General features: G+C 47.3%; 1 protein-coding gene across 1 annotated transcript in view; it reads left to right on the top strand.

Moving 5' to 3' along the window:
- The window catches only part of PPP2R3A (protein phosphatase 2 regulatory subunit B''alpha), a 169,733-nt gene that overhangs the window by 37,697 nt on the left and 116,969 nt on the right, over positions 1-15,067 (top strand). The window contains exon 2 of the mRNA XM_026649887.2: positions 6,481-9,074. Coding sequence (XP_026505672.1) covers positions 7,056-9,074 — 2,019 coding nt within the window. The 5' untranslated portion in view covers positions 6,481-7,055. The remainder of the gene's footprint in view (positions 1-6,480; positions 9,075-15,067) is intronic.

Here is a 15,067-nt window from a genome sequence, read left to right on the forward strand (position 1 = left end):
ATATGCAAACCATTCTTTTTAGGTGACAGATCTGAGAACTATCCCAGATTGAGGTGTCAGTAGCGGAAGTTTTGGAACAAACTGATAAATTAAACAGTAATAAGTCACCAGGACAAGACGGTATTAACCCAAGATTTCTGAAGGAACTCAAATATAAAATTGCAGAATTTACCAACTGTGGTATGTAACCTATCGCTTAAATCAGCCTCTGTACCAGATGACTGGATTAGCTAATGTAACCCCAATTTTTTTAAAAGGCTCCAAAGGTGATCCTGACAATTACAGGCCAGTAGGCCTAACTTCAATACGAGGCAAACTGGTTGAAACTACAATAAAGGGAAATCATGCCTCACCAGTCTATTACAATTCTTTGAGGGGATCAACAAACATGAATAAGGGTGAACCAGTTGATATAATATCCTTTGACTTTCAGAAAGCCTTTGTTAAGGTCCCTCATCAAAGGCTCTTAAGCAAAGTAAGCAATCATGGGATAAGAAGGAGGGTCCTCTCATGGATCAGTAACTACATAAAAGATAGGAAGCAAAGGTTTGGAATAAATGGTCAATTCTCACGGTGGAGAACGGTAAATAGCGGAGTCCCCCAAAGATATATGTAATGGGTCCTGTGCTGTGGTAGGAACTGGGATGTAGGTGGTCAGTTCTAGTGGGAAGAGCAGGCCTATAGGTTGGGGAATGAAGCCAAGGACCAACACCAGAGTCAACTGCCAATTACCAGAGCCAGGGGTCAAGCCAGAGTCAGAACCAGGACTGAAGCTGAGGATCAGAGCCGAGGTCAGATGCCAAATGCCAGAGCCAAGGGTTAAGCTGGAGTCAGGGTCAGAAGCTGGGGTCGGAGCCAGGAATGGTCACTGAAGATTGGAGGTGAGGTGTAAGGGCAGAAGCAGAGACAAGGATCAAATACGGTGGGAACAGGAATGAAGGTGGGGGGAGGACAGGAGCAGAGCAGGAATCAGGAACAGGGTCAGGTGTAGGAGGCAGGCACAAGCAGGGTCCAATGCAGCCATAACAGGAAACCACCTTGTTGCTCAGACAAACTTCCTATTCCTCCTCCTGGCTTAAATAGTGTAGTTGGGCCAATGGGTGGAGCTGGGTGATCCTCCAGTCAGTGCACCCATGGGTGGTGCCTGGGCTGGGGCTATAGCCCTAGTAGCTTCTTAGCCCACTCAGTTTCAGGAGCCATTAGGTAGAGGCCAGGATGTGGCAGCTCTTTGGGAATTGCCAGGCCTGGGTTCAAGACCCAGGACATCGCATGCTGTTTAACATATTCATAAATGATTTTAAAAAGGCGGTAAACAGTTAAGGTGGCAAAGTTTGCTGATGATACAAATTTACTGAAGATAGTTAAATCCAAAGCTGACTGTGAAGAGTTACAAAAGGATCTCACAAAACTGGATGCCTGAGGAACAAAATGGCAGATGAAATTCAGCGTTGATAAGTGTAAAGTAATGCAGTTTGGAAAAAATAATCCCAACTATACATACAAAACAATGGGATTTAAATTAGCTGTTACCACTCGAGAGAGATCTTGGAGTCATTGTGGATAGTTCTCTGAAAACATCTACTCAATGTGCAGCACCAGTCAAAAAACAAACAATGTTAGGGAACTAATAGGAAAGGGATAGCTAATGAGACAGAAAACATCATAATGCTACTATATAAATCCATGGTACACCCACACCTTGAATACTGCATATAGTTCTGGTCACGCTAGCTCTGAAAAGATACATTAGAATTGGAAAAGGTACAGAGAAGGGCAACAAAAATGATTAGGAGTATGGGACAGCTTCATATGAGGAGAGAGTAAAAAGAGTGGGACTGTTCAACTTAGAAAAGAGATGATTAAGGAGGGATATGATAGAGATTATAAAATCATGAATGGTGTGGAGAAAGTGAATAGGGAAGTGTTTTTACCCTTTCACGTTATATAAGAACCAGGAGTCACCCAATGAAATTTAATAGGCAGCAGGTTTTAAATGAACATAAGGAAGTACTTCACATAACGCAGTCAGCCTGCATGAAGCTGGGCCTGGACGACAGGTGATGGATCAATTATTAATTGCCCTGTTCTGTTAATTTCTTCTGAAAAAGCTGGCACTGGCCACTGTTGGAAGACAGGATAATGGGCCATTGGTCTGTCTCAGCATGGCCATTCTTATGTAACATTCTGTTAGCCTTTTTGACCTCTGCTGTGCATTGAGTTGAAGTTTTCAGAGAATTATCCACAGTGACTCCAAGATTGTTCTTGTGTGGTAACAGTTAATTTAGAACCCATCATTAGATATGTGTAGTTGGGTCTATTTTTTCCAATGTGCATCACTTTGTGCTCCTCAATTTTGAATTTCATCTGCCATTGTGTTCCCCAGTCATGTAGTTTCTTGAGGTTCCCCTGTAACTCTTCGCAGTCACCTTTGGACTTGACTAACTTGAGTAATTTTGCATTATCTGCATACTTTGCCACTTCGCTGTTCATTTCCTTTTCCTGATCATTAATGAACATGTTGAACAGCACATGTCCCAGAATGGAGTCTTGGGGGACTCTGTTGTTTACTTCTCTCCACTGGGCAAATTGATGATTTATTCCTACCCTTTGTTTCCTATCTTTTAACCAGTTACTGATCCATGAGAGGACCTTCTGTGTTAGCACATGACTGCTTAGTTTCCTTAAGAGCCTTTGGTCCCCAAATGACAAATATGATTTCCTGAACTCCAACCCCCCATACTCTTCTTGTGAACACTTTGACTGCTTCTCTTGTAATCCAGAGGTGGTACATTGTACCATCTGATCACTTGAGTTACATGGGGAGGATTTACACACAATCCCTAATGGTTCCTCCCCATCCTTTATAATATTAACATAGTTACTGTTCAGCTATTAATTCTTGGTGACCCACAAGAAGTCCCTTCTGATTAATCTTTAGGTTACTCCTCAGGTATCAGAGTTCTCTTTTTCCGCTTCAATTCTGCCATTGCTAGTGCAGTCTCTAGTGTCATTTATTTTTTCTTTTCCTTCACTGTCTGCCAAGACTTTTTCAGAATCTTATTCTTGGTTACTACCTCTGGAGTAATATCCTCTGGTATGGCTGAGGTTTGGATTTCTGACAGGAGTGTATTTTTTCCTCAGTTTAAGTCTCGTACTACATAATACTGATTTTGGAAGCCGAATTAGAGTTTAAATGGCAATCCCCATCTGGAGCAGATATCTGCTTCCCTGAGGGCTGCTGTAATTTCCCCCAACTCTCTCCTCTTTTTTAAGGTTAGGGCAGAGAGTTCATGGAAAAATTGCAGCTTGTGGCCTTTGAGTATGAGCTCTGAATGTTCTCTGGCTTTTTTCATAGTGATATTTTTTTGCCGATAATCATGGAATTTCAGAATGAGATCTCTGGGTCCATCACAATGCCCAGGCAGAGGAACAGCGCCCTGTGTGCTCTCTCCACATTTACCTCTCCCAGAGAGCTCAGATTTAACAACTCCACAACTAAAGTTTTTCCTCCTTCAGCATTTTTAGGCAGCCTCTTAATTCTGAGATTGTTCTGTCTTGCTCTGTTTTCTATATCATCCAATTTAAGCTTCATCTCTCACTCTCTAGTCCAGGGGTGGGCAAACTTTCTGGCTTGAGGGCCACATCAGGGAATAGAACTTGTATGGCAGGCCATGAATGCTCACAAAATTGGGGTTGGGGTGCAGGAGGGAGTGAGGGCTCTGGTTGGGGGTGCGGGCTCTGGGGTGGGGCGGGGATGAGGAGTTTGGGGTGTAGGAGGGTGCTGTGGGCTGGGACCAAGGGGTTCAGAGTGTGGAAGGGGGATCAAGTCTGGGGCAGGGGTGGGGGAAGGGGTTCAGGTTCCGGCTGGGGGTGCAGGCTCTGGGGTGGGGCTGGGGATGAGAGGTTTGGGGTGCAGGAGGGTGCTCTGCAGGGCCGGTGCAACCACTAGGCAAACTAGGCAGCTGCCTAGGGCGCCAAGATTTGGGGGTGCCAAAAAGCGGTGCCCCAAATTTTTTTTTTACATTCCCTGCACAGGGGTGGTCCATGGCCGGGCCAGGGCAGGGTTTGCCTTGAGTGACTCGGAGGACGCTGTGCAGGGAGCGGGTTCCACTCGCAGCTCCAGTGGGGCGGCCAGGGGCCCCGCACCTCAAGACCCAGCACTGGCCGGCGGCTGCAGTCACCATGGACACCGCGGGGCGCAACACGCCGGCCGCGCCCCCTCCAGAGCCTGCCCGCCCTCGGGCACCCGCCCCGCAGGCAACACTCCCCTCTTCCCCCAGACCCTTCCCCCTGCAACCTGCCTCGCAGCGCTCCCCTCTCCACCCATAGAGCCTCTCCTTCCCCCTGCAACCCACCTCGCAGTGCTCCCCTCTCCCCCCAGACCCTTCCCCCTGCAACCCACCTCGCAGCGCTCCCCTCTCCACCCATAGAGCCTCTCCTTCCCCCTGCAGCCTGCCCTGCAGCGCTCCCCTCTCCCCCCAGACCCTGCCCTCGGGCACCCGCCCCGCAGCACTCCCCTCTCCCCCCAGACCCTGCCCTCGGGAACCTGCCCCACAGTGCTCCCCTCTCCATCCATAGAGCCTCTTCTTCCCCCTGCAACCTGCCCCGCAGCGCTCCCCTCTCCCCCCAGACCCTTCCCCCAGCAACCCGCCCTGCAGCGCTCCCCTCTCCCCCCAGACCCTTCCCCCTGCAACCTGCCCCGCAGCGCTCCCCTCTCCACCCACAGAACCTGCCCCTTAGCATCTACCTCTGTGGGCGTCCTCTGCAACTGCGGGCCCTGCTGCCTCCCTCCGCCGCGCCCCACATCACTGCCCACCCGCGCCCCCCCTGCCAGCCCCGAGCCGCCTCCTCCCCAAGCCCCCAAGATCTGTGCTCTGATCCCCAAAACAGCCCTTTCCAGATCCATGGGGGGGGGGGGCAGGAGGGACTCTAGCCACATGCAGGAGACCCAAGGCCATTTATTTTCATTAAATATGTAGACTAAATAATGAAATTAATACATTTTCAAGCCGAATGTGTATTAATTCTAATGAACAATGCCACATTATGCAGTATTCATTTTTGAAAGTTTATAATAAACGATGCTCTGGGGGGATGGTAGGGGAAAGGGGTGCTCAAGGTGGAAGTTTTGCCTAGGGTGCAAAATATCCTTGCACCGGCCCTGGTGCTCCGGGTTGTGATCAAGGGGTTTGGAGAGCAGGAGGGGCATCAGGGCTGGGGCAGGGGGTTAGGGCGTGGGGAGAGGCTCGGGGTGCTGGCTCCGAGTGGTGCCTCAAGCGGCTCCTGGAAGCAGTGGCATGTCCCTTCTCCGGCTCCTATGTGGAGGCGTGGCCAGGCGGCTCTGCATGCTGCCCCGTCCGCAGGCACCGCCCCTGCAGCTCCCATTGGAGTGCTTAGGAGCCAGAGTGGGGCCATGCCGTGGCTCATGCCGCTGCTTCCAGGAGCTGGGTGGTGTGGCCCCCAGCACTGCGCCCCAGCCGGAGCGAGGCCGAGTCGTGTGGTGTGGCCCCTGACCCAGTGCCCCAGCGGGAGCTCACGGGCTGGCTTAAAATGGCTCGCAGGCTGGATCCAGCCCGCGTGCTGTAGTTTGCCTACCCCTGCTCTAGTCCATCAGTGCCAGGTGGCTCTGCAACTCTGTCACTCTCTCATATGCTTCTCTGATGCTAGTCTCTAGCACAGAGATGCACTCTTCCAAGTCAGTAACTTCCTTTTTTACTTCTAGAAGCTGGGTCATCAGATCAGTTGTCATGAGCTTAAACTCAGAGATCAACTCTAAAATGTCTGCTTTGGTGGCCATTTGGTTTTTTCCAGCCGTGGTATTTCTGCCTAATTTGGCTGTTGTGTGTTCACTTAGAGCCTGAGAGGGCTCTCCAGATTGTGAACCACAAACACTCTTCTTGGTAAGGGATCTTTTTCAGATTTTTTTTTTTTTAAAAGAATCCCTTCTCTGCAGCTCTGATTTTTGGGGGTAGAGGGGAGTTTAGTATGTTTAGGGGTCAATGGAGGCATATTACTTTGCCTCAGAGCTCAGGCAGCCATGTTATTGCAGTCCCCTGCTGGTCTTCATAATACATTTGACTTTAATTATGTGATCACAGTATGCAATCTGGGCAGCATGCAGTGTTGGTCTTCCTCACCCCTCCAATCCCCATCCTCATTCCCAGAAATGGTTAAAACATTTTTGCTCAATTTAAGAAAAAACATCCCCTTGAGCAGCCCTAAAGAAATAAATTTGGGAATGTTACAAGGAGCTGAGAAAGAATCCTTAGAATGGAAATGCATGGGCAGCCTTATTTTAAACATAGGCAGGCATTTCAACTGCATTATCATGTTTGGTTCACTGATTCTCATGATGCCATTGCCCATACAAGGTCATGTACTGGGAATTAGATCTGGTGTCTTATGTTTGGTACAGTATTAGTTAAGGTTACATATTCTCTCTAGTAATGATATTGACTCTTGTATTTGTTTTTATTGCAGGTGTCTCTCTTACCAGTTGGCAGAAACAGATTATTCCAGTTTGCTGTGGATTCCTCATTGTTATGTTGCAGCCAATTAGTATCTGCCTTTTTCAGCACAGAGCATCCCTCTCTAAAACCCCAGGCCTGAAGAAGGAGAAAAAATATAAGGAAAAAAATAGTTGTTTTGTCATTTCTTTAGTCTGGGAGCTGGTGTGTGTTCTATAATGTCTCTTACTGAACCTCCCTGGGCTATGAGAAGGGAAGTAATGGATGCTGTTTTTGTGGTCAGCAAAGTAATCTCTGCTTGGAGTACAATTTTAAGCAATATTATATAATCAAATCACCCTAAGTCAAACCTTATATGTGCTGCAGTTGCAGTTGCAATTTTACTGCAGATACTGCCCCAGATCTCACCAGGATTATAGACTTTACAGTTCAGAGTTTTCCCTGTAATTAAAAATTATTTTCTTAATCAATGGGATGAGACTGAAATAGGAATGTTTTCATTAAACCCAGCCTGGGTTTGAAGAGGCGGTTGGACCTTCTGAGTTTGTGGTGAATTTCAGAGCCTCGCTACCAAGGGGAATTCATGCTATGGCAGCAACCTATCAGCTTGTAGTCACTACTGTGAACTGTTACAGCAGTGTCGTGATAGACTGTCACTTTCAGCACACTGTGCATTACTGTACTGGGACCTGTCAGGTGTTCAAGCAAGGAGTTGCATGCATAGTGGCCCACCACAGTATTTGTGCAGAGCTACTTCGAGTCCCTGCATCTAATGTCAGAGGTGCAGATCTAGACCAGAGACTTTCGACTCCTGAAAATGGGCTAACTTTGGCTGGGAATGAAGACTATCAGCAGATCCTCCCAAGTAATCCAAGGCTCAAAAAGGGATCTTCAGTGCAAACCACCTGCAGTCTAAAAGATATCACCGGGGAAGCTATAAATCTTGCCAGTGGTAAAATAAAGGAATTCTCCTTTGAAAGGGTCAAAAACTCTTCCAGCCATGTGACCTACAGAAAGGGAAGGAAAGTGAGGTCAGAATCGTTCAACAGACGGTCATTTGATTTTGATCTGATTTATGGACACTTCAACAATGATGAGAACTGCCCTCCCTTTGGCTTGCTGCAGACTCCCTCAGCTGGGGAGAAATGGCAGGAGAGCTGCAATTCCTCAGAGGGAAATGTGAATACTGCCGCTTCCCTCTCCACCCAGGCCTTCTCTGAAGAGAGCTTTATCACCCAGATTTTGGAAAAGCACAAGCTGGACAGCTCTTCTGGTGGAGATATTAAAGTGTGTTTGGACATTCTGCTCAAATGCTCTGAGGACCTGAAAAAATGTACAGATATCATCAAGCACTGCATCAAAAAGAAAGCTTCAGGTGATATCAGTGGGGGAAATGATAATGACCCCTTGGCCAGCTCTGAGATGATCTATAGGAATTTGATGACTAGGTTTTCTTCCTACCTGAAAAAGCTCCCCATTGAACTAAAGCAGCCCAGTCACGTGGAACTCGGTGACTTGGCAGAATTGGTTACTAGTTTGCATGGGTTGCAGCAGGCTCCCTTTTCCCCAATATTTGGCAATGAGCAACCTCCTAGGTATGAGGATATTGTGCATTTGCCATCCGCCATAACAAGACCCTCTCTTACTGTAGAACTGCAAGATGGCCAGCATGAGATTGGCACAACTAGCACCCCAAAACCTATCCAAACTAACACTGGAGGCTTTACCTCAGACTCCTTGCACAGCAGCACCCAGCAGAACAACTCAAGAACTGTGAAAAATGCTTGTACTGTACCTCAGTTACTAACTGTAAGCCCTTCCAAATGTGTGTCTTCCATTGGAGAAACGCTATACATTGAAGAGGAGTCAGATGGGGAGATAGCACTAGGCAAGGGAAAGAGGGCAGAACATAAAGGTAGCTGGGAGAGTTTAGAGAGCAGCCAACAGAAAACTGGAAGCCCAGATCTTACTGTAGTCCTTAAAGAGGCACCTGCCAGAGTTCATGCTGAAGCTGTTGCCGAGACCTCTGGGAAAATCACCTTTATAGAACCAATCTCAGATTCTCTTATGAATGATTCCAGGGCTAGCACCTCTTCAGGAGAACAAAGAGAATCAAGGAAAAACAACCAGGATGAGATAGATAAGCTGCTGTTGGACTTGGAGCACTTTTCACAGAAAATGGAGAGCGCGCTGAAGGAGCCCACCATGAAGGAGAACGATCCTGGATTTCTGAAGGGCTTTGGCCAAGAGGGTGGGAAGGTCCTACCACTAGCTCTTGAAACCAAAAATAAAGTCTGTTTATTCCCTGACAAAAACTCTACTTCCCCTTTGTCAAAGACCGTGGAAACTAATGGCCACAAAATGGAGGAAGACGACAAAGCCCTTCTACTTCGTATCCTGGAAAGTATCGAGGATTTTGCCCAAGAACTGGTGGAATGCCACATGGGCAAAGGAAATTTATCCAAAGAGAAGGAAATGATGCAAATTCTTCAGGAAACCTTGACCACTCCCTCACAGTCCTTCCCAGCTGTACAGAGAAGTTGTATGGGTGCTACTACCAAAGACACTGTCCCCACATTGATTCAGCAGCCCCCAGAGGTGATCAAGGTAAGACATCAAAGCCTATGGTTAGATAATGAGTGAAAGGGACACTGGAAACTATGAACAACATGTGAGTGTTGAATGAATATGTGTACTAATGAGAAAGGACATATCTGATTTACTGAATACAATGTGGACACGGATTGAACAGTGGCTTTTAAAAAAAAACAGATGTATCGCAGTTTTAATCTGAGATCATCTCTTCCTCATTGCAGAAGAGCCTTTCTCCTTGATGGTAGTTCTGGGGTTGGTTCTGCTTGCAGTGTCCTGTAAGTGGGCCATTTATACCTGGAGGGGAAAGGAAACTTGGTGGCTAAACAAATCACCTATGGAAACAAGAAATGAGCACCTACAAACCTTGCCCTGGGCCTGGATGAGCCGGAGGAGCCTCCCTTACCAGTCCTGAGTGCTGGTGTGCCCTCTGCCTCAATGCAGAGCCCACAGGCTGGCCTTACCCTGCTTTTCTCCATTCCCTCAGAGCAGGAGAGCCAGTACCACCACCACCCCTGGAAAAGGGGGCAGAAGCTGGTGAGAGGCAGTTTCTTTTACTCTCTCTTCCAAGCATGAGGAGCCAGCATGGAGTCTGGCATTTTTGCAGTGGGGATTCGGGAGCAGGGAATCCAACACACTGGCAGCCAGTTTCACTGCAGGTGTGCTGTGAAGCCAAGTGTGGATCTGCCCAGGAGATGGTGATGGCTCGGAACCTGTTGGGAAGGAAGGAGGGGCCTCAGTTGCTTGAACAAGCTTTGTGGCCTCGCATTTGCATTAGGGGTTGAATTTTCAAAACTGCTCAGGGTCAGATTTCCAAGTGCTCAGGATACACAGGCAGGGCCAGACTTTCCAGAGCCCGCCTCTCATTTAAGTACCTAAGTAAGGGCCAGGTTTCCAACAGTGCTCAGTGCCCAGTAGTGCCAATGGGAGCTTATGGACAGCTTTTTTTTTTTTTTTTTTTTTAGAAGAGCTCTGCACCCAAATTGTCCCCCAAGGCTCTGTGCTTTTTTTTTCTTTTGGAGCATGTAGCTACCTGCTGTGGTGCTGACAGGGGAGGGGAGCTCTTCTGACTCTGGTTGTGAGTGCCAAAATCTTTTTTAGACCTCAGACCCTCCGACTGTTTTTTAGTATTTCTTCAGGCAGCTCTGCTAATAGCAGGCTACAAACAGAATCTTGTCTGATATCACTAGCAAGGGAGAAAGACTCCTTCCTGCAAGAGAGGGAAGAATCAGTCAGGACCCAAACTCTCAGAAATAAATGTTGGTCTTACCCTCGTCTGACCCTTATTTATTTATTTACAAAGCAAGGCCAGTGGAAAGAGTCTAGTTGCTCTTCAATTATGAATTTCAAACAAAAGCATGTTTGATCTTTATTGCTCCTTACTGATGTATAAAGATAGCAACAACTTTTTTTTTTTTCATTTGAAGGAAAATTTTCTGGCGTTCTGTTTGTTTGTTTTGTTTTTTCCAGCCTGAGGAATGTGTGTCCTGGACATCCCTCTTTTCATGGGGGACTGTGGCAGTCTTTGGAAAGCTGGAACATGGCTGTTGCCAGAGTCTAAAACCTGAGCCACTGCTCTCTCAGCTCCCAGTCAGGGTGAACATGCAACCTCCTCATTTGAGCCTGGGAGAGCTAAAGAATTAGTTTCACCCTTCAGGGATGTCACCTTTCTATTTTCCAAAGATTTCTGAAGTCCCCCCAGGAAAAAAAGGGATGTCAGAACTTGGTATTACAGAAACAGAAAGCACAATGCTAAAACATGGATGCTGTCTTTGTACATCATGAAGAGAGCAGTAAACAACACAATTTTGTGCCTGTTGCTTTGCAGTTGTCCTGTCATAACATGGTGATATTTTAACTGACTATGGGGAGGCAGTAAATGTTGCAACCAGTTTCCATAATAAAGCTCTATTTTAGCTCCTCCCCCTCCCCCGCATGACTTTGGTTTGGAAAATTTTGTTTAGCTGACAATTGCCAGGTTTCATCTGAAGACAAAGGAAACGGTTTCAGGAAAGCCCTTGTTGTACTAAGTGAGGCAACTGTAAAATGGGGATAACCATGTTTACTCACTTCTCTAAAGTGCTTTGAGATCTCCAGATGAAAAAGCACTAGGTAACTGCAAAGCTAAGAACCACATCTTTCAGATGGGGTGACTGGCACAGCAAGGTTTAGTGAATTGGCTGGGAGGCACTGTGGCTATGGAGCCAAGCACTTTATTAGGTTTTGGCTTTGGAGTCAAGCGCTTTTTACCCATAGTCTGAGTTAAAACAGAGTGTGCCCACATGCTGGTGGCCAGTTTAGCAACAGTATCTCCGGAACATATGTATCTTTTCAGATATCCATTGAACAAAGCTTGGACTGCATGAGAACCCTTATTAATTTGTTTAGCACTACTCCCTCCTTTTATTGAATAATCTAGAAACCAATCCACCCCACTTAAGTAAGACTTTAAAAACTGCCTTCACTTACCTACACAAATTCAAAACGGAACGATGTAAACAATGAACAAAAACCCACAAGTGCTGAGAAATTCCAAAAACTCCAATCACTTTGTACCAGACCCTCAGCTGGTATGAACTAGTGTAGCTGCATTGAATTCTATGCTGGTTTATGCCAGTTGAAGAGATGGCCATTTGTTTAAGAAAACAGTTAAGGAAATGAACAGTTAAGGGCTTCATCAATCTTACACTGTGTATGTAACAAACGCACATTATTCTTATTATAGGCAGGGCTGGTACCACTCAGTCTTATTAAGTTTGCCCAACACTTCCCATTATAAAACCCTGTTTTCAATTTGACTTATAACTTTGCCAAATGTTAACTGTTTTGTCTGAAATGTTCTGTGCGGGATGTCTGCCTTAGGCTGAATGTTTTTGGAAATTTTCAGTTAAAATGATTCAGCTGTTTCTGAGAATGAGGATAGAGACAAATGCATATTTTGCAATGTTAAAAAAATTCTGACATTTTCTTTTGTGTCAGGGATGTGCCTTTTGCTATCCCAGTGAAAATTCACCAAAATGTGGCTAAGTTATACAACTTTGAAAAATCTCAGTTTGCACATGCTCATTAGAGACTTGTTTGATTTTAGTAGTTAAATATCCGAAAATTCCATCCTCATTGAGCACAGCTTCTACATGTGACCAGAGTGTGCATGTGCCATCACCACAGAACAACTGAATATGCTCCAACCCCAGGCTACAGGGGCAAAGTAGGACTTCCCTGTAATTGCTGCTCCAGGCCAGGATGGGTCCAGACACCAGAACTGGGTCTTATAGCAGGGAGGCTGTTTCTCCTGTGCTCTCAATGACATCCCTGCTGGGCCCAGGTAGTGTGGAGGAGCAGCTGCCTGAATTGAATGGAGAGGGGACAGAAACCAGACCTGGGGAGGCTGAGTTGGAGGGTTCATGAAATAGATTGGGAAAAGGAGCCTGCGTGGAGGTGACTGAGATTGGAGGCTGGTGGGAGCCCACATTGCTGTCATGTCTAGTATTTGCCAGTCCTTCCCCAGCCGCATCCGAGAAGACCAGGCACTTCACCTCTGGAAGCATCTCATGGAGCTCGCCATGAGACCGCACTCGGACCCAGGCCAGGGAACTCCCCCGTTCATCAGCCTGATTCAGTGAAGAGCGCACCTCCCACTACCACATCTGACTCCGGTGCCAGCAGAACCATCTCCACAGACCCCAGAGGTGCCAGGGCTATGAACTGCCAAGCCTAGAGGTGCCGGGCTCAGCACTGGCACACCCTGGCACAAATTAAGCACCGGGACTAAGCCTTCCTCCAAATCAAAGAAGATGGATGCTCCTTCCACCTGCTTGGCCCAAGGGGATGAAGTATGTGCTAAGTCTGATAGGCACGAGAAAAAGACCCATAAGCAATGGGATCCAGTGGTTCCAGGCACTGATACAATGGTACCACCATCTCCAGCACCCCACAAAACACGGAACCCTCCCTTACCGGGAAAGACCCCAGCACCGGTACCAATACTTGGGGGAGAGAGAGTGCCTCTCACATCGATCCAGGACAGTGGCTGAGCCTCAGGATGTATTTGCCTTCCAGATCCAGAGTCACCCCCTCCATAGGGTCCCTCCACTTCTAGAGAGATCATATCTCCACCAAGGGACATGCCTCTGATATGGGATCCCTCTCCCCCTACATGGATAAGCTACACTTTTCCACCAGCTCTGACGGTACTGCAATTGGAACTGGAATTCACCTTCTCCTCTTCCAATGAATCAGAACTGGAAGAGCCACCTTTATCATACCATTCGTAAGCGCCATCACGGAGACCATCACATCCCTGGCAACATCTACCCCTCGGTCACCATGGAGCCATTGGTACCCCATTCTGTGGGGACTCCCACAAGCTCCATCTGATCCAGCTTATTGGCCATATTGGGGACCCTGGACACAATATTACCCCTTGGAACCTGCCCAGGCGATGAGGAAACCATCACCTGCCTCCCCCTCGAGGGTACCAAGCAGATCCAGTGGTGGAGGGAGAACCTTTTAGCCTAGTCCCAGCAGTTCCACTAGAACTGGCAATATTCCCTTCCTCATCTCCAGATGAGGAGGTGACTACAGCATCCCCTCCCCCACCGGATGATTTCAGACAATTTCAGGAGCTGTTATGGAAAATTGCACAGGAACCCCAAATTTCTCCAGAAGAAATCCAAGACTGCCAGCACAAGCTGCTGGATATCCTCCACACCTTGGGGCCAGTGAGAATTGTGTTACCAATTAATGAAGCCATTCTGGAGCCTGCCAGGACAGTGTGGGACACCCCTGCTACATGCACAGCTATCCCCAAGGGAGCAGAAAAATGCTACTATGTTCCTGCCAAAGGTTTTGAGTTTCTTTTTTCCCATGCACTTCCAAATTCCCTAATCGTCCAGGCTGTGACAGTATTTTCATCATCTAGGCTGCAATTCAGGATTGTGAATTATCAGGCATACTAGCCAAATATGACTTCCTGAATTACAGTAAATTCAAGGAATTTACAGATAGCCATCCACAGCACAATAGTACTAATTTTCAGGCACTTATTGAAGAAGGGAAGTTTGTGGTAAGAACTGCCCTCCAATCTGCGGTAGGTGCAGCAGATACCTCCTCCAGGACCATGGCTACGGCCATAGTCACGCATAGGGAGTCTTGGTGCCATTCTTCTGGTTTTCCTAGGGAGATACAGAACACTATTGAAGACCCCCCTTTCGACAAATTCCATCTTTTTAACCAGAAGACAGATGAATTGCTCCATACGCTAAAGGATTCCAGGGCCACTCTTCGCTCGTTGGGCATCTACACTCCTGCCCTGAAATGAACATTACAGTGTCAGTCATCCCCCCGATGCTACAGGTCTTATCAAGTATATTCACAGAGACCTTTTGAGCATCCAAGGAAATGTCAAAAGGCACAGAGGTCTCGCTGTCCAACGCCCCCCTTGCAGGCTTCAACATCAAAGATACAGCCTTCAGCCATGAGGTATTCCTGATGCAAGCCTGAGAGCTGCCAACCACTATGCCTACCACCTCACGACTCCTACTCCCTTTGGGGATCATGTAGCACTCTTTTCCCACACTTGGAGTGCAATAACAATGGACAGATGGGTGTCGAACGTCATCCAACATGGCTATATGATCGAATTTGTTACAGTACCTCCGCCAAAACCCCCTCCATGCCCCCCTTCAGGGACCACTCTCATGACAGTATTCTCACCCAAGAGGTGAACTTCTTGTTATAACAGGGAGCAATAGAACGTGTTCCTCCGGAATATCAGGGAACAGGATTCTACTCAACCATCACCCTCATCCCAAGAAGAAAGGTTGGTGGATATCAGTTCTCAGTCTCTGGCACCTCAATCATTTCATCCCCAAACTCAAGTTTTGTACGGTCACACTGGCAGCCAGAATTCCATCCTTAGAGAAAGGCATGTAGTTTATGGCTCTCCATATGAAGGGCGCTTACTTTCACATCGATATTCATCCTGCCCACAGACATTTCCTGAGATT

This window comes from Terrapene carolina, unplaced genomic scaffold (genome assembly GCF_002925995.2).
Source record: "Terrapene carolina triunguis isolate 2854851 unplaced genomic scaffold, T_m_triunguis-2.0 Scaffold88, whole genome shotgun sequence".
NCBI lineage: Eukaryota > Metazoa > Chordata > Testudines > Emydidae > Terrapene > Terrapene triunguis.